This window comes from Rhinopithecus bieti, unplaced genomic scaffold (assembly GCF_001698545.2).
Source record: "Rhinopithecus bieti isolate Rb0 unplaced genomic scaffold, ASM169854v2 scaffold_6506, whole genome shotgun sequence".
Taxonomy (NCBI): Eukaryota; Metazoa; Chordata; class Mammalia; order Primates; family Cercopithecidae; genus Rhinopithecus; species Rhinopithecus bieti.
Genome location: NW_016805137.1, coordinates 93,419 through 111,417, shown reverse-complemented (window position 1 = coordinate 111,417; position 17,999 = coordinate 93,419). Strand labels below are relative to the sequence as shown.

The 17,999-nt window shown below is 45.2% G+C and overlaps 2 protein-coding genes across 5 annotated transcripts in view; one reads left to right on the top strand and one right to left on the bottom strand.

The window, feature by feature from the left end:
* Nucleotides 1-16,530, top strand: part of PKD1L3 (polycystin 1 like 3, transient receptor potential channel interacting) — a 90,934-nt gene extending 74,404 nt beyond the window's left edge. The window contains 6 exon segments of the mRNA XM_017871296.1: nt 6,522-6,649; nt 8,761-8,921; nt 10,654-10,864; nt 11,258-11,359; nt 14,683-14,814; nt 15,202-16,530. Coding sequence (XP_017726785.1) covers nt 6,522-6,649; nt 8,761-8,921; nt 10,654-10,864; nt 11,258-11,359; nt 14,683-14,814; nt 15,202-15,342 — 875 coding nt within the window. The 3' untranslated portion in view covers nt 15,343-16,530.
* Nucleotides 15,872-17,999, bottom strand: part of IST1 (IST1 factor associated with ESCRT-III) — a 34,537-nt gene continuing 32,409 nt past the window's right edge. For 2 of the 4 annotated variants that reach the window (XM_017871297.1, XM_017871299.1), the window contains one exon: nt 15,872-17,252. In XM_017871297.1, the coding sequence (XP_017726786.1) occupies nt 17,053-17,252 (200 nt within the window). In that variant the 3' untranslated portion in view covers nt 15,872-17,052. The remainder of the gene's footprint in view (nt 17,253-17,999) is intronic. The other 2 variants (XM_017871298.1, XM_017871300.1) reach the window with 2 other exon arrangements.

Genomic DNA, 17,999 nt, shown 5'->3' with positions numbered 1-17,999 from the left:
TTATAGCAACACAAAATGGACTAAGACACCTGAGTAGCTCAGGAAAAGTCCCAGTTTCTTTCTCTGTCTTATACCATTAATTTAAATATATTATTTTAATTAAAGTTATTATATTTAAATATAACTTTAAAAGTCAAATAGTTCAAGGGAAAAACAGGAGTCCTCAGTTCATCCCTACCTCATTCCTACTCCCCAAAGGCTACTTTCCATTTTTTTAAACTAGATCTTTCAGAATTTAAAAATTATTAACATGGGCCGGGCATGGTAGCTCATGCCTATAATCTCAGCACTTTGGGAGGCCGAGACAGGTGGATCACCTGAGGTCAGGAGCTTGAGACCAGCCTGGCCAACATGGTGAAACCCCATCTCTACTGAAAATACAAAAAAATTAGCCGGGAGTGGTGGCAGGTGCCTATAATCCCAGCTACTCGGGAGGCTGAGGCAGGAGAATTGCTTGAACCCAGGAGGCAGAGGTTGCAATGAGCTGAGATTGCGCCATTGTACTCCAGCCTGGGCACCAAGAGTGAAACTCTGTCTCAAAAGAAGAAAAAAAAAATTAACAAGATTATTGTCTATTTCATAAATTTTCAGTTTTAGGTATTATCTGTTTCTGTTAGGATGAAAATTTAGCCTTTTTTTTTTTTTTTTTTTTTTTTTGAGGCAGAGTGTCACTCAGTCTCCCAGGCTGGAGTGCAGTGGCGTGATCTCAGCTCACTGCCACCTCTGCCTCCAGGGCTCAAGCCTTTCTCCTGCCTCAGCCTCCTGAGTAGCTGGGATTACAGGCGCCTGCCACCACACCCAGCTAATTTTGTATTTTCAGTAGAGATGGGGTTTCACCATGTTGGCCAGGCTGGTCTTGAGCTCCTGGCCTCAAGTGATCCACCTGCCTCAACCTCCCAAAATGCTGGGATTACAGGCATGAGCCACCTCAGCCAGCCGGAGGTAGCTTTCTTATACCCACATATATCTCAAACACATACACATCTTTGATCTTTTCTCATTCTCCCAACATAGTAATAAAATTTATTTAGTTTAATATTGAGCATTTCCATTATGTTTTTCAAAGATGAGACATTAGTATATTATGATTAGATTTCCTTTCTTATACATCCTTTTGTTTTCTCTAGAATATTACTTTTTTAAAAATGTGCTTGGTTTTCTATGTATGTCACTGATTAATCTTCAAATTCTTCCTAAAAGTAGAAATCTCTCATTCTCTTAGAGTATCATGTAAACTATCATTTTATCTTCTTGGAGACACCTTCCCTGGAGCCCTCCTTCTTGGGTACAGTCTGGATTGATTATTCTCTAGGCTGCTGTACAGCTCTCCTCCAGGACTCTCCCTTCACCATTACCCTGGGATTATCTTTACCTCTCTCTTCTACTGAATTCCCTTTCTTCTGGATTCCATGTCTTCCTTTCTTGGCTTACTTGCTCATTTTGCTAGAACACATGCTCTGGTAACTTCCTGGAAGAGTACGAGGGAGGTAAATGTGTTGGAGACTTACATCTCCAAAAGTGTTTTTATTCTCCCATCACATTAGATTCTAATTTATCTGTATATAATTTCTTTCTTGCAGGATTTTGGTTTGTTTGTTTTGAGATGGGGTCTCGCTCTGTCACCCAGGCTGGAGTGCAGTGGCACCATCTCAGCTCACTGTACACTCTGCCTCCTGGGTTCAAGCAATTCTCTCTGCCTCAGCCTCCCAAGTAACTGGGATTACAGGTGCCCGCCACCATGCCTGGCTGATTTTTTTTATTTTTACAATTTATCTTATGGGGTTTCATCATGTTGGCCAGGCTGGTCTTGAACTCCTGACCTCAAGTGATCTGCCCACGTTGGCCTCCCAAAATGCTGGGATTACAAGCATGAGCCACCATGCCCGGCCAGAATTTTGAAAAGTATAGTTCCATTGCTTTCTAGTTTTTCATGTTAGTGTTAAAAAGTATTATGCTGACATTCTGATTCCCAGTCCCCAACCCCAAAAGTTTTTAGGTTTTTTTCTTTGTCCTCTGGGTTAAGAAAGAATGTCATAGAGGCCGGGCGCGGTGGCTTATGCCTGTAATCTCAGCGCTTTGGGAGGCCGAAGTGGGTGGATCACGAGGTCTAGGAGTTCGAGACCAGCCTGGCCAATATGGTGACACCCTGTCTCTACTAAAAATACAAAAATTACCTGGGCGTGGTGGCTCACGCCTGCAGTCCCAGCTACTTGGGAGGCTGAGGCGGAAGAATCACTTGAACCCAGGAGGTGGAGGTTGCAGTGAGCCGAGATGGTGCTACTGCACTCCAGCCTGGGTGACAGAGCGAGATTCCATCTCAAAAAAAAAAGAATGTCGTAGAATGTTCTATTATCTGGAAACGTGTCCTTAAGTTCTGAGAAATTTTCTTCATTTTTCTTTGTTAATTTCTTCTCCATTTTCTCTGTTCACTTTTTCTGATTTTCTAGCATTTTGACATTATAACTCCTGGAGTTCTGATTTTCTTATATTTTGCTTCTGTTTTCCATGTTTTCATCTAATATCTGCAATATTACTTTAATTTTATCTTCTAAACTATTTTTTCTTTCTATAATATTTAATTTCCAAAATTGTTGTTCTCATGTTTTTTTCATAGTCTCTTATTGTTCTTTTATGGATGCAATATCCTCTTAACTCTGGTATATTACAGTGGGTTTTCTTTCCTTCTGATCCTTTACTGTCTCTAATTCCTCTGAACTCCTTTTTTGATTTGTTGTTTTTGATCTACAGTTTTCAACGTTAGAGATTCAAGTGCCTGGCTGTCCTTTTAGAGAAAGGCAGGCTGGGTGCGGTGGCTCAAGCCTATAATCCCAGCACTTTGGGAGGCCAAGGCAGGAAGATCACTTGAGTCCAGGAGTTCAAGACCAGCCTGGGCAACATGGTGAAACCTCATCTCTACCAAAAATATAAAAATTAGCCTGGCATGGTGGTGTATACCTGTAGTCTCAGCTACTTGAGAGGCTGAGGTGGCAGAATGGTTTGATCCTGGGAGGCGGAAGTTGTAGTGAGCCGAGATCATACCAGTGTACTCTAGCCTGGGTGACAACCAGACCCTGTATCCCCCCCGCCAAAAAAAGGGCAATAAAAAGCAAATAAATGCTAATTATAAGATCTGTGCCTGGCTGGGTGTGGTGGCTCACGCCTGTAATCCCAGCCCTTTGGGAGGCCAAGGCAGGCAGATCACCTGAAGTCAGGAGTTTGAGACTAGCCTAGCCAACATGGCAAAACCCCATATCTACTAAAAATACAAAAATTAGCCAGGCGTGGTGGCACATGCCTGTAATCCCAGCTACTCGGGAGGCTGAGACAGGAGAATTGCTTGCACCCAGTAGGCGGAGGTTGCAGTGAGCTGAGATCACACCACTGCACTCCAGCCTGGGTGACAGAGTAAGACTCCATCTCAAAAAAAAAAAAAGCTCTATGCCCATGCATAGAGCTTATCAACTGGTATCTAAGTCTCTCTTTTGGGCAGTCAGTTTTAGAGACCCTCCAAACTCCTACCTTGAGAGTATGAGCCTATTATACTTACCAGAGTGAGTTGAGGGAAGCGATCTGGGAAGTGTCTCACTATGCAGCATGTAAACTTTTCCTTTTCCAGTAAACCGTTACTTTCAGATGTAGCTGGTGTCCCCAAGTCCAGATTCTCTCATTCAGCATCACTAGGAAACAAACCTTTAGTTGTGGGGTGGTAGAAGGCAAGATGGGTAGCAAATATCTGGTTGTGAATGGTGAGGGAGGAAATTTGGAATCTAGTTGTTGTATATATATATATTGACTTTCAGTTGACGCTATTTTCAGTTCCATCTGAACTTCTACCTTCAAAACTACCTGATGCCTGCAATTTCTGAGGCTTTCCAGGGTTTCATGGTTAGAACTGGCTTGCTTCCGTGTTTCCTGTACAGCTGCCTTAGATTTCAGCTTTCTTGAACTTGCTAAGTCAGTGTGATTCCTCTACTTTTCAGCTTCCAGCAGTTTGTTGATCTCATCTGCCCTCCTTTTCTTCATCTATTGAAGTTTTTACTTTATCCTTTCACTTTCATTATAGTGGCATTTTGTAAGGGATTGGAGTTAAACTGGTCCATTCAGTTCCCCCACTTTCACAGGATGTCTGTCCTCATCCAATTTCTTCGCTTTCTTCTTTCTCCCAGAATTGGCTCACAAGTATCCTTCCATTTCCATCACATCTTTCTCCTAATCAGGATTTTTCTCCTCTCAGACCTGCAGAGCAGACACCTTCTCTTATGCTTGTTTCTAATGAAGCATAAAGGCTTCCTGAGGGTCTTCACGGGTTTTTTAGTTACTAACAAAATAAAGACCGGGATTAAAATAAACATGGGAAAAGTTCCAGTCTTGAGAGCTTGCTAGGTGAAATAGGAATTCCTTTTGTTCTTAAATGTCTTTTTTACCTACAAGGGATACATCTTAGTTCTAATGTCACAGCATCCTTAGGGTGTTGCTTTGCCAGCCAGAAACGTCTGTGGCTGCAGCACCTTCTGCCTGAGTATTGCTTGTACCCACTGGGCTTGTTCTGCCCACTTGGCCTGGCAGCCTGTATTCGGCTCCTGCTACTGGCCTGGATCCCACACCTGCCAAGAGAGAGCCAGGCACGGAGCAGTGAGGGATCTATGGATGAGCAAGCATGGGGTCCAGCCACAGAACACAGCCAGGCACGCTGGCTTCTGCGGTGAGGTGGGAAGCTCTATGTGCTGGCACAGGTGCTGGCTCCCTGAAAGACTGAAGCTGGACCAGATGTACTGCACATGGTTCCCGCTTGTGGGTACCTATGTCTGAACAAGAGGAATGCCATGGTGCTCAGAATCTTGGAGATGCTAGGAACCACAGAGCCCCAAAGAGGGTGTCACAGCCCTGGCTCAGGGAGCCTGTAGGTCTGGACTGCCCCAAAGAGCCACAGCTCTTCTCTCCTTCTCGTCGCCTGCAGTGTGGCAAGCGAGGGGGTGTGTTTCAGCCCTGTTTGTGTTACAGCTCTTTTAGTCCCACCACTCAGTAGGTCCCAAGTTCTTGTCCTGCATCCGGGAAGAATGAGGTACACAGACAACTAGAGGGTGAGAGAGGTGGAGAGGAGCTTCATTGAGTGACAAGACAGTTTTCAGGAGATCTGGAGTTGGTAGCTCCTATCCACAGGCAGATCGTCCCATTGTTTGTGTAGCCCTCAGCGGAGAGACCTGGAGTGGTAGCTCCTATCTGCAGGCAAGTCATCCTACCATCTGCCCAAGTCTGGCTGAGTCTGGAGGTTTTATGGGCTTCAGAGGGGAGTAAGTGTGTGCTGATTGGTCCCTGGGCAGCCATGGATGGGCCCAGAAAAACTGCCATAAGTTCTCATTCGAGTTGGTGAAACTGGCAGATTCCAGAACTAGCAGCCCAGCCTCCCGGCTTCAGGCCATCCCTGGCTTAAAGGTGAGGCTTTACTGGGGACCCGCCCCTTTCTGCCCAGGAGCCTGTCTGCCTCCTGCCGCCATCCATGTCACCCATGGTGCCCAGGCTGTGTCAAGGGGCACCTGCAGGTCCATGCCAAGCTGCCCTCAGTGCCCCCTCACCCTCCCTGCCTCCCATGCTTGTCTGTGTCCAAAGTTTGGAGAGGGCCGAGGCAGTAGGGGGCTACTTGTCAGCACTGCCCCAAGCTCACACACACCCAGCTGGGTCATGACGGCACCCAGGCTTGGCCAAAACTTTGCTCCAAAATTAGAGCAGGTGCTGGCAGTGCAGAGGCCATGCAGCGGGAGCAGGCACTTCTGAACCTGCAGGGGCAGGGGGTGCTTCCTGAGCCCCCAAGAGTGCAGGGATGCTCAGGTCTGCAGCTGTGGCTGGGTGGCTGCAGCTGCACCCAGGAGAGTGGGGCTCCCAACCTTCCACCTCAGAAGGGGGGCAGGGTTCACACCTGTTACTGGCTCCCACGGCTCAAGAGAGCACAACGCCCCGGCCACACCTTGCCCACTGCAGCCAGTGTCATGGCAGCAGCACTCCCAGACAGGATGCTGCTGCCATCACTAATATTTTGAGGCTTTATGAAAGGTTTATATTCACAAGACCTTTCATGATTTTATAAATGTCAACATTTTCAATGTCCTTCCAGGTGAAGGCTGAAGCCTTTTAGTCTATCCTTATGTAAATGACTGAGTATCCATGGGATACCATTAGTACTCATGGGGTATCAGTGCTTTAGACTTCTCTCTGCAGCCATTCTGACATGGTTAGGGTAACATCTATAATAGCTGTTAAGCCACCAACACCTCCCTTCAAGGTAGGGTCAACAGCATATCCTTTCCCACTACTGACTTCTGTAAAACCAGTATTTCTCCAATAGCTTTGCATACATTATCTCATTTAATATTCATGACCGCTCTGAAGGAAATACTAAGTGGAGCACTGAGACTCAGAAACATTTGATGATACAGGAAGAGTTGGGGTTATTCAAAGACAAAGTTTAACGAGAAGACGGCAAAAGTTTTAGACTCTTGACTCCAGGTGTTCTTTGTCATTCTCAGGTGCTTTCTTCACCTCGGTGAGCCTGGAAAGCTTCACTTCCCTTCAGATGTCAAAGAAGGGCTTTGCCTGGTCTGTCATCTCACAAGTCATCTATTATCTACTGGTCTGTTACTATGCCTTCATACAGGTGAGTTAATAATGTTAGATGTCAGCCTGGGCAACATGGCAAAACCTCATCTTTACCAGACTTCAAAAATTACCCAGGTGCGGTGGCATGCACCTGTGGTCCCAGCTGCTCGGGAGGCTGAGATGGGAGAATTGCTTGAGCCTGGGAGGCAGAGGTTGCAGTGAGCTAAGATCACGGCACTGTGCTTCAGCCTGGGTGACAGAGCAAGACCCTGTCTCAAAAATAAGGATGATGATGATGGTATTACATATGAGAAATAAAGGTTACCACATTTTATTTGGGAAGCTCTACAATGATGTGTTACTAGAATTATGGCTATGATTTTGGTCCTTTTCAGAAACCTGAATTCAGTTAAAGGTTGACTAGTTTCCCACCAAATAGAGTGGCTCTTTCAATTTTCAGGAGCTAAAGAATTAAGTCTATAGAAATAGTACTTTTGGCCAGGCGCGGTGGCTCAAGCCTGTAATCCCAGCACTTTGGGAGGCCGAGACGGGTGGATCACGAGGTCAGGAGATCGAGACCATCCTGGTCTACACGGTGAAACCCCGTCTCTACTAAAAAATACAAAAAACTAGCCGGGCGCGGTGGCGGGCGCCTGTAGTCCCAGCTACTTGGGAGGCTGAGGCAGGAGAATGGCGTGAACCCGGGAGGCGGAGCTTGCAGTGAACCGAGATCGCGCCACTGCATTCCAGCCTGGGCGACAGAGCGAGACTCCGTCTCAAAAAAAAAAAAAAAAAAAAAGAAATAGTACTTTTGTAGTTTTATTAGCCCTATATGCCTATATGAAGTAATACCAAGCAAGTATGATGAACAAAGAGCAAGCACTCAAAAATACAAATGATTGGCTCATGCCTGTAGTTCCCACACTTTAGGAGGCCAAGGCAGGCGGATTACCTGAGGTTAGGAGTTCGAGACCAGCCTGGCCAACACGGAGAAATGCAGTCTCTACTAAAAATATAAAATTAGCTGGGTGTGGTGGCGCATGCCTATAGTCCTAGCTACTCGGGAGACTCAGGCAGGAGAATCACTTGAACCCGGGAGACGGAGGTTGCAGTGAGCTGAGATTGCGCAATTATACTTCAGCCTGGGCAACAAGCAAAACTCCCTCTCAAAAAAAAAAAAAAAAAAAAAAAACACAAGCACAGTGGCTCACGCCTTTAATCCCAGCACTTTAGTAGGCCAAGGTAGGTGGATCACCTGACGTCAGGAGTTCAAGACCAGCCTGACCAATATGGTGAAACCTGTCTCTGCTAAAAGTACAAAAATCATTTGGGAGTGGTGGCGGGCTCCTATAGTCGCAACTACTCGGGAGGCTGAGGCAGGAGAGTTGCTTGAACCTGGGAGGCAGAGGTTGCAATGAACCAAGATGGCACCACTGCACTCCAGCCTGGGTGACAAGAGTGAAACTCTGTCTCAAAAAAAAAAAAAAAGAAAAAAATACAGATGATTACACTCAGAAGAAAATATATTTATACCTTAAGCCAAACACAGTATTTTTTTCTCATTCTCAGGCTTGATAACTAATTTAGAAACTTTTGCTGGGCATGGTGGCTCACGCCTGTAATCTTAGCACTTTGGGAGGCCGAGGTGGGCAGATCACTTGAAGCCAGGAGTTCAAGACTAGCCTGGGCAAAATGTCAAAACTCTGTCTCTACAAAAAAAAAAAAAACTTAGCTGGGCATGGTGGCATGTGCCTGTGGTCCCTGCTACTTGGGAGGCTGAGGTAGGAGGATTGCTTGAGCCTGAGCCTGGGAAGTTGAGACTGCAGTGAGCTATGATTACACAACTGCACTCCAGCCTGGGCAACAGAGCGAGACCCTGTCTCAAAGAAAGAAACTTTTGTATTTATTTTTAAGTGACAGTTTATGATCTCCAAGAAAAAGAATAAATGTATCCAATGGAAGTTGTATTCGAAGATAACTTCTGTAAGCAGCATTTCTGAAGACTACAGAGCTGAACTAAGACCATAACCCATTTGTCCAAGTGAGATCTGATAAACGCCTGGCAGTGTGCTTTGCTCATAGACATCAGCTGCGTTCATCACACTTGAGCAGGGAGAGACCTAGTTAATCTCTCAGACAAGCAACAGTGACTGTGCTGTCTATGTTTAGGGTTGTCGGCTGAAATGGCAGAAGTGGAGGTTCTTCACTGGGAGAAGAAACATTCTGGACACAAGTATAATCCTCATTAGCTTCATCATCCTGGGGCTTGACATGAAGAGTATTTCTCTACTTAGGAAAAACATGGCACGATACCGCGATGACCAGGACAGGTGAGAGGAAGCCTGAGGGGCACAGCATGTTCCTACGTATCATGGCTGAAGTTGCCCGGTTATACACAAGTATTCTTTCAGACTTCCCTTCCTTCACTGCCCTACCAGATCTGTATTTGCATAATATTAGAGTTAAAATAGAACATGGACTCATGACCACAGCAGAGATAACAGTGAACTAGAAGCCATTTAACTGCTGGTCACATTGAAGATCTCTTCTGTCTTCATTAGTGCTTAGGTATGTGCTTAAGGATAATGCATTTAAATTTCAGAAAGGCCTGGAATTGGTCATTATTTTGCCCTCTGGCGAAGGCATAAAGCCTAACGCAGGACAAATAATCCTTTTTTTTTTTTTTTTTTTTTTTTTTTTTTGAGACAGAGTCGCTCTGTCGCCCGCGCTGGTGCGGTGCCGGATCTCACTCACTGCAAGCTCCGCCTCCCAGGTTACGATTTCACTGCTCCGCTCCCATAGTGGGATACAGGCGCTCGCCTCGTCACCCGGCCCGGCTAGTTTTTGTATTCTTTTTTTTTTTTTTTTTGAGACGGAGTCTCGCTCTGTCGCCCAGGCTGGAGTGCAGTGCACGATCTCAGCTCACTGCAAGCTCCGCCTCCCGGTTCACCATTCCACCGCCTGCCTCAGCCTCCCCAAGTAGCTGGGAACAGGGTGCCGCCACCACTGCCGGCTAGTTTTTTGTATTTTTTAGTAGAGACGGGTTCAACCATGTTAGCCGGGCTCTCGATCTCCTGACCTTCGTGATCCGCACGTCTCGCCTCAATGCTGGGATTACAGGCTTGAGCCACCGCGCCCGGCCAAATAATCCTTTAAATAAAACCACAACACATAGTCCATCCTTTAAATGCAAAGGGAGCTGCTTTCTGGGTAGGGATGTTCATCCATTCACTCATCCATACTAAGAGATGTTTGCTGCCCCTTTGGGCACCTTCTCTGGTTTTTCCCATGGAGAGGAACATCTATGTTTCCCATGCCAAATGTTGTCAAGTGGTGCTTGGCTAACCTTTTCATCAGTGGCCAACAGCCTGGGCAGTGATCTGTGTAACTGTTCCTGAGTCATTGTTTCAAGTAGGCCTTATGGAGAGCAGTTTTATGCAGGTACAGCGGATCTGTGCAGGGCACCAGTTGCTAGTGTCTGTGGGGCTCCTTCCGAGTAACCTGGTTGCTGCAACCTAAAATTATGAATGTATCTCTCACAAAACAAAATCTAATTGCTGAGCAACACCCCTCACCTCTAGTCTACCTTCCATCATTTTGTTCTAAGCTTTATTGCACCTATTACATCAATCCTGTACTGCAGAGAACATAGAATTAGTGTGCCACAGAAAACAGACCAGCAGCATGGCTCCTCTCTCTGGGCTGAGTTAATCTCCTTTTGAGAGGAGAGATTTGGCTCAGAGCAGTGCAGGAGGCTAGTTTTGCTTCCCAGGATGAATTTGGAATAAAGAAATCAGCTAGAGGTCACGTTTTAAGGTGACATTTCTTCGGCACAGCTTCCAGCGCAATCTGCAACGGGTAGACCGCTTGAATAGTCCGTGGCCTTCTGTTATTCCCATATCCACAAATCACAGGAGGCCACACTAGAAAGCAGTTCTCACATCAACAAGCATTTGACCTCACAGGACTCAGGGCTGCCGCGCTCAGCAGCAGGGGTGCTGGGGAAACCGTGGCATAGGCGCATGCTTCCTGCTCAGTAACTGTCAGCTTTCCTTGGTGCAGGTTTATCAGCTTCCACGAGGCAGTAAAAGTGAACTCTGCTGCGACTCACCTTGTGGGCTTCCTGGTTCTGCTGGCAACCGTTCAGTTATGGAACCTGCTGCGTCACAGCCCCAGGTTGCGGGTCATCAGCAGGACACTGAGCCAAGCCTGGGACGAGGTGGTGGGCTTTCTGCTGATCATCCTAATCCTGCTGACAGGCTATGCCGTTGCCGTAAGCCCCCACGTTGCTGTCTCTTATTCTTCGTGTGCTGTGGTCTTAGAACCGCATCGCTTCCCATAGAAACAGTCGCAACACAGAAACCCGAGGTGGTAGAGTAGGAAAGCCGGGTTTAGTTCTAGTTCCACACTTAACTGGTATGATTTAAACCCACACGTTTGTCTCTAAAATGGGGATAAAACTTAGCTCACATGGTAATATAAAGGTCAAATAAATTTCTATGAAAACACCAGGTTATTACAAAGGAAGTTTATTCTTTTGGCATAATTTGGCCACAAGGAATTTCTTTCCGTTCCATTGGTTCTATGTTGGCCACATCGCCAGGCACCTCAGGACAGAAAGATGTGCGCTTGGCTTGCACTAACTGGCCTTTCTCCTTCTGTTCAGTTTAACCTGCTGTTTGGATGCAGCATCTCTGACTACCGGACATTTTTCAGCTCAGCAGTGACTGTTGTTGGTCTCCTGATGGGAATTTCTCACCAAGAGGAGGTAAAAATAATAATTTGTTTCCTCACAGAATTCTATTTAATATATCGAACAAGGAAAATTGGGGGGTCCTTAGGAAAACAGCCCCCTACTGTAGACTGCACACTGGAAAGGGGGAAAATTTCAGTCCTTTGCTCTTCTGCTTTAAGGTACTGCCTATGCACACAGCATTACATGGCTGTTGCTTTCAGAAATCTGCCCTTTCCTAAGCACTCAGTCCCTCCTTCCTCACTTCTTGTGTCCTTAATCTTACTGGCAAAGGACACTGGGACGAAGCTTGTGCTCTTGTGCTTGGCCAGATCAACATGATTCTCTGCTTCTCAATGGCCCTTTGAAAGTGCATTAACAGTGTAAGGTAAGTTGGTTCAACCCATGAGAGGCCAAGAAGGAGAGGACTGCTTGAGGCCAAGAATTTGAGACCAGCCTGGGCAACACAGTGAGACTCTGTCTCTACTAAAAATAAAAAATAAAAATTAGCCAGGTGTGGTGGCATGCACCTGTAGTCCTAGCCACTCAAGAGGCTGAGGAGAGAGAATTCTGTGAGCCCAGGAGTTGGAGGCTACAGTGAGCCATGATCATGCCACTGTACTCCAGACCCTATGTCTATTAAAAAAAAAAAAAAAAAAAAAAAAAAGCCAGGTCTGGTGGCTCACACCTGTAATCCCAATACTTTGGGAGGCTGAGGCCAGCGGATCACTTCTGAGGTCAGGAGTTCAAGACCAGTCTGGCCAAATTGGTGAAACCCCATCTCTACTAAAAACACAAAAATGAGCCAGGTGTGGTGGTGCACACCTGTAATCCCAGCTGCTCAGGAGGCTGATGCAGGAGAATCACCCTAACCTGGGAGGCAGAGGTTGCATTGAGCTGAGATTGTGCCACTGCACTCCAGCCTGGGCAAGAGAGTGAGACTGTGTCTCAAAAACCAAAAAAAAAAAAAAGCGACACAATGGAAGTGACAAAGAATTAGGAAAAACCTGCCATTTAAGCAGTGAAAGTGGCAAGATTTTGATCATGGTTGATCATTCTGATGATCTAGAATTCCAAAATTACTAATTAAAATAGGTAGGTTCAGTTTATAAATGTTGCATCCGCAGGTTCCGCATCCACAGCTTCAACCAACCCCAGAATGAAAATATTGGAAAGGTAACAATAAAAAATAACACACATCTTAAAATACAGGAGGAGTCAGGCGTGGTAGCATGTACCTGTAGTTCCAGTTACTTAGGAGGCCAAAGTGAAAAGATTGCTTGAGTTCAGGAGTGAGGCTGCAATGAGCCATGATTGTGCCACCGCCCTCTGAGCGAGACTGTCTCCCACAGAAAGCCACAAACTGTTATAACAACTATTTTACGTACCATTTACACTATATTAGGTACTAGAAGTAATCTAAAGATTATTTGAAGTATAGGAGAGATGTATATAGGGTTTATGCAACTACTATGCCATTTTTAAAATGGAACTTTCTAGGCTGGGCACAGTGGCTCATGCCTATAATCCCAGCACTCTGGAAGGCCAAAGGTGTGGCTGATCACTTGAGGTCAGGAGTTCAAGACCAACCTGGCCTACATGGTGAAACCTCGTCTCTATTAGAATACAAAAATTAGCCAGGCATGGTGGCAGGCACCTGTAATCCCAGCCACTCGGGAGGCTGAGTCAGGAGAATCGCTTGAACCTGGGAGGTGGAGGTTGCAGCAAGCCAAGATCACACCATGCACTCCAGCCTAGGTGACAGAGCTAGACCCTGTCTCAAAAAACAAACAAGGTGAGTGGGGAAGACACTTTCTTAACCTGTATGGAAGCTTGCAATAAACAAAAAAAATAATAGGCCGGGCGTGGTGGCTCACGCCTGTAATCCCAGCACTTTGGGAGGCCGAGGCGGGTGGATTACGAAGTCAGGAGATCAAGACCATTCTGGCTAACACGGTGAAACCGCGTATCTACTAAATATACAGAAAATTAGCTGGGCATGGTGGCAGGTGCCTGTAATCCCAGCTACTCGGGAGGCTGGGAGCTTGCACTGAGCCGACATCATGCCACTGCACTCCAGCCTGGGAGACAGAGCGAGATTCCGTCTCAAAAATAGTAATAATATAATAATAATAATAATAAAAACAAGGGACTTAAGCATCCTCAGATTTTGGTACCTGTGGGGGCCCTGGAGCCAATCTCTCTCAGATACTGAGGGACAATTGTAACTGCTATTTTGGCGAACTAGGCTGTTCTGTTGTGGTTCTAGCTCCAATAACTAGGGGATGAGCCTTCACCACTGGAGCACTTCATATCCTAAAGCTGTGAAGGAAGTAATCAGAATAACAAACTTGTGCTAACACCTGCTTTTTGGGGAAAAAAGCGAACTTTTCTGCTTTGGATGTAATTGTACATAAAATAGAGTAAAATAAGAGTAAACATAAAATAAAGAGTAAAAAACATAGAAAATTAAAAGAGTAAACGGAGTAAAATTGTACATAAAAATAAACTAATTGGAAAAAAAAAAGTCTTGTAGCACAAACTGAGATTGCCCACATTATCTGGTTGACCTGAAATTGTTTTAAGTATTTTTAAGTAGGTAACAGTTTGGTGCTTAAAAATATTTTGTCATATAGGAGATTGCCATCAGGGTGTTGTTTATTATAATCATCCCCTCTGTTGAGATATTTTTAAACAGTGCCTAGTGGCAACTATGAATAGGCCAATACCAAGGGAAAATAAATACCATTTGTTGAGAACATCTAAATTTTTAAAAATTGTTATGGGAACCATTTTAGGAAGCCCAGAACTTGATATTTACTTATGCAGAAAAGTAAAGAAAGGCAGAACTCAATGCTTATACCTTTAAAAAGGACAATGGAAAAAAAGAAGTACTATAAAGCCAGTTTTCTGTGGCCAACCTGTTAACTTTTATTGGAATGCTCCTGTGTTTAGGGTTGTAGTTTCTTGATATGGCAGAGACAGTTTGCATTCTCACTTCCGGTATGCATTTATCCTTTCAATGTTTGTGATCCCCCTTTTAGCTTCCATGAGTAGATGTATTTTCTGGAATTGCCAAAATTCATGTGACATTTGAATCATTTCCAATTCCACTGCAACTCACCTGTTTTCTTGTGAAAGCCCTGTAGTCAAAATTATCTTAACCTCCTTAAAATCAGTCATTGCTGCTCTTCTGTCCATTTAAAAGTATTTTCCTTCTTAGTATCTTTGTGCCTCTCTCCCTAAGTTTCCATTGGATAAGCTTTTCTTCTGGAAAGATCCCAAACGTTAGCATGTAGCTTATGTTTGTAAAGTAGAAACTAAATTGTCAGTCACTGAAAGTGTTCTTGTTTTCCCAGGTTATCGATTTAGACCCAGTCCTGGGCACCTTTCTGATTCTCACCAGTGTCATCTTGATGGTACTTGTGGTAATTAATCTTTTTGTTTCTGCCATTCTCATGGCCTTTGGAAAAGAAAGAAAGTCGCTTAAGGTAGGTAACTAAAAGATAAACTAGCATTATATCACTAGCTGTTATATCACTGGGAAAGCTCCACCGTAACTGCCCCTAAGATTACAGGCTGACATAACTTAAAATGCACAGTATCATATTCCCTTTATTAGTTTCAAAAGCTCCGCCAGCTATCTTCGTAGGAAACCCAATTTATAAGACTACATAATATTCTATAGCCACTGTCCTATAAATAGCTGGCTCTCAACCATTGATTAGTGGAAACACTCCAATGCCTGACTGTAAATTATCAAAGAAATATATCTTTACATTTACTAATTTTTAAAAAAATCTCTGGTACTTTTTTCACTCCAGTATTAGCAGTAATTTCAATTTTCTCACTTTTTTCTTTTCGTCTTCAATACTCAGAAAGAAGTTGCACTAATAGATATGCTGCTACAGAAGCTCTCAAATTTGTTAGGAATCAGTCGGCCCCAAAAAACCTCATCTGAGCAAGCAGCCACGACAGCAATGGGCACTGACACTGGAGTTTTAGATGAACTACCTTAATCCTGTTATCTCCTATTTGGCTATTTCCTAGCATATTACTACTTATCTTTGCATGGCATAGCTTTAAAATTATAATTACTTTGTTTTTAATTCTGTAAGTTAGAAATCAAAATCCCCTTGGTCCCAAGTCCTTACTTAGGGATCTTGGCACTGTCAAGATAGGATTAACAATGCAAGAATACTACGAGACAAACTAGCTCTGCTGCCAAGCAGCAAGTAACAGAACACTCATCACCCATGGCCCAGGATGGCTGTGGGAAATGAAGGAGTCAGAACTGAGCTCACTGCAACTTACTAAAAATAAACATCCAAGGATGAGGCATGGCAGATGCAGAGCCCTGCCACGGAGGAGGACAAAGCAAATTCAGATGCTATCTGGACTATTTAAACACAGATCAAAATGAGCCCTGCACTGCTCCAGGAATCCTGACGGTAAGGGCTGGTTTACATGCATCACTTGGTTAAAATATTCTCCACTAAAATCCAGATTTATACTTCATCATCTGACCAAACAGTAAAGAAAGCAGGACACAGGATCTTTAACTTTATTAGCAGCTACTGAGCTACAGAATACAAACCAACTGAAAACATTAAAGGCTGCCTGAAGCAGGTATGTACAGGTATACTACACAGAAGCAAAAGCTGTATCATCCAATCCCAAAGCCACCCCTGTGGGGGAGGATGACCTTAGCTATGGGCCAAAGGAGTACAGAAGTTACAACATGAGAGTCCCATCCATCCAGGAAAGCAGTGAACAACTACAGCCACATGGGCACCAAAAATTTATCTGAGATTAGTTTTAAAGGTTCCATGAATCAAAGTTTTCAAATGAAAACAGGTACCCCTCTTTTCCTGTAGACTTTCCAGCTCTACCCAAAAGACTTGAGTACTTCTATTAAGGCAGCTGGAAGCCCACCCTAGACTTGAATGGCAACTTGTCCTTTCTCTGCCAGTAATGCAATCCAACAGAATATTCTACGGGGAAAACAATTTCCACAGTGCCGCCCTCTGGTACAAGGGAAACACAGCACTCAAAGCAAAAAGGCCACAGAGGGCTCCCTGAGAATCCAGTACAACTAAGCGAGGCCTTCAACTGTGGAGACAAACTTTGCAACTGGATCCCGGTGGGACAGTGTCCTGCGGCAAGGAGTAGTGTATATGCCAATGAGAGGGCCCAGCTTCCAGGAACAGTTACAATGGTGTCCTGAGGCACTTTCTCTCTCCCACTTGCCTTCGAGAGTGAGAAAACACACACTGTGGCCTTGATTCTCACTCACAATCTCCCTGTACAGAGAGGTTTGTTTCTAAGTCTGAAACCTCAACACGAGGCTGGGATGTTTCATGACGTGCTCTCCCACTGTCCAGCCATCTTTGGTGGTCTCCCCACAGTACTTCCTCATCCTCTCACGTTCCTGTGGAGGGACCATGGGACGGGCCAGGAGGAAACCTGGGATCACTCTGACAGGAAACGGACAAGCACAGCTGCCAGGAGTCAGATGCTCCGGCCTCAGTCTCCAGTTGTTAGTCTCAGGATCAACAGAGAACTGGAAAGCAGCAGAATCTGGAGGAGCAGGAAGAGAGCCCAGAGGAGGAGTGTTGTGCTCAGTGACGGTTAACAGATGAAACGGAATTTCATGGAGATTCTTTGTTACAAGGAGAAATTGCTCAGTCTCAACTCCCAGAATGTGAAAGTTGCCTGGTTTAAGAGACCTATGTTTTCTTTTTCAGCTCTTCAAACCTTCGGGAAAGATCATCAAAGTCAATGTCTTCAGATGCTGAGGTGCTGGCACCAGCAGATGCAGTTGGTAGTGTGTCTGGCACAGATGGCAACTCTGGTAGGACAAAGTTGTCATAGTTATCCGCAGGTCTGGAAGGAAGCTTTGCAGAGGCTTCTGGCTTGGGTCCAGGACCTAATTAGGGCAAGGAGCACAATGTTACAAACACCAGAGAAATGACTCAGATCCCCTTTGGCAGTAAAAATAAAATCAAAATACAGAAGAAAACCTTAGTTCAAGAACTTTGAGTCTCGCTCCTGTCACTCAGGCTGGAGTGCAGTGGTGTGATCTCAGCTCACTGCAACCTCTGCCTCCTGGGTTCAAGCGATTCTCCTGCCTCAGCCTCCTGAGTAGCTGGGATTAAGGCGCACACCACCACACCCAGCTAATTTTTGTATTTTTAGTAGAGATGGGGCTTCACCATGTTGGCCAGGCTGGTCTTGAACTCCTGATCTCAAGTGATCCACACACCTCAGTCTCCCAAAGTGCTGGAATTACAGGTGTGAGCCACCACACCTGGCTAAAGAAATTTTATTTCTGAAGGCTAATAAACACCTGAATGACAGTTAACATCTACAGTTTCTTTTTTTTTTTTTGAGACGGAGTCTGGCTGTGTCGCCCAGGCTGGAGTGCAGTGGCGTGATCTCGGCTCACTGCAAGCTCCGCCTCCCGGATTCACGCCATTCTCCCGCCTCAGCCTCCGGAGTAGCTGGGACTACAGGCGCCCGCCACCTCGCCTGGCTAGTTTTTTATATTTTAGTAGAGACGGGGTTTCACCGTGTTAGCCAGGATGGTCTCGATCTCCTGACCTCGTGATCCACCCGCCTCGGCCTCTCAAAGTGCTGGAATTACAGGCTTGAGCCACCGCGCCCAGCCACATCT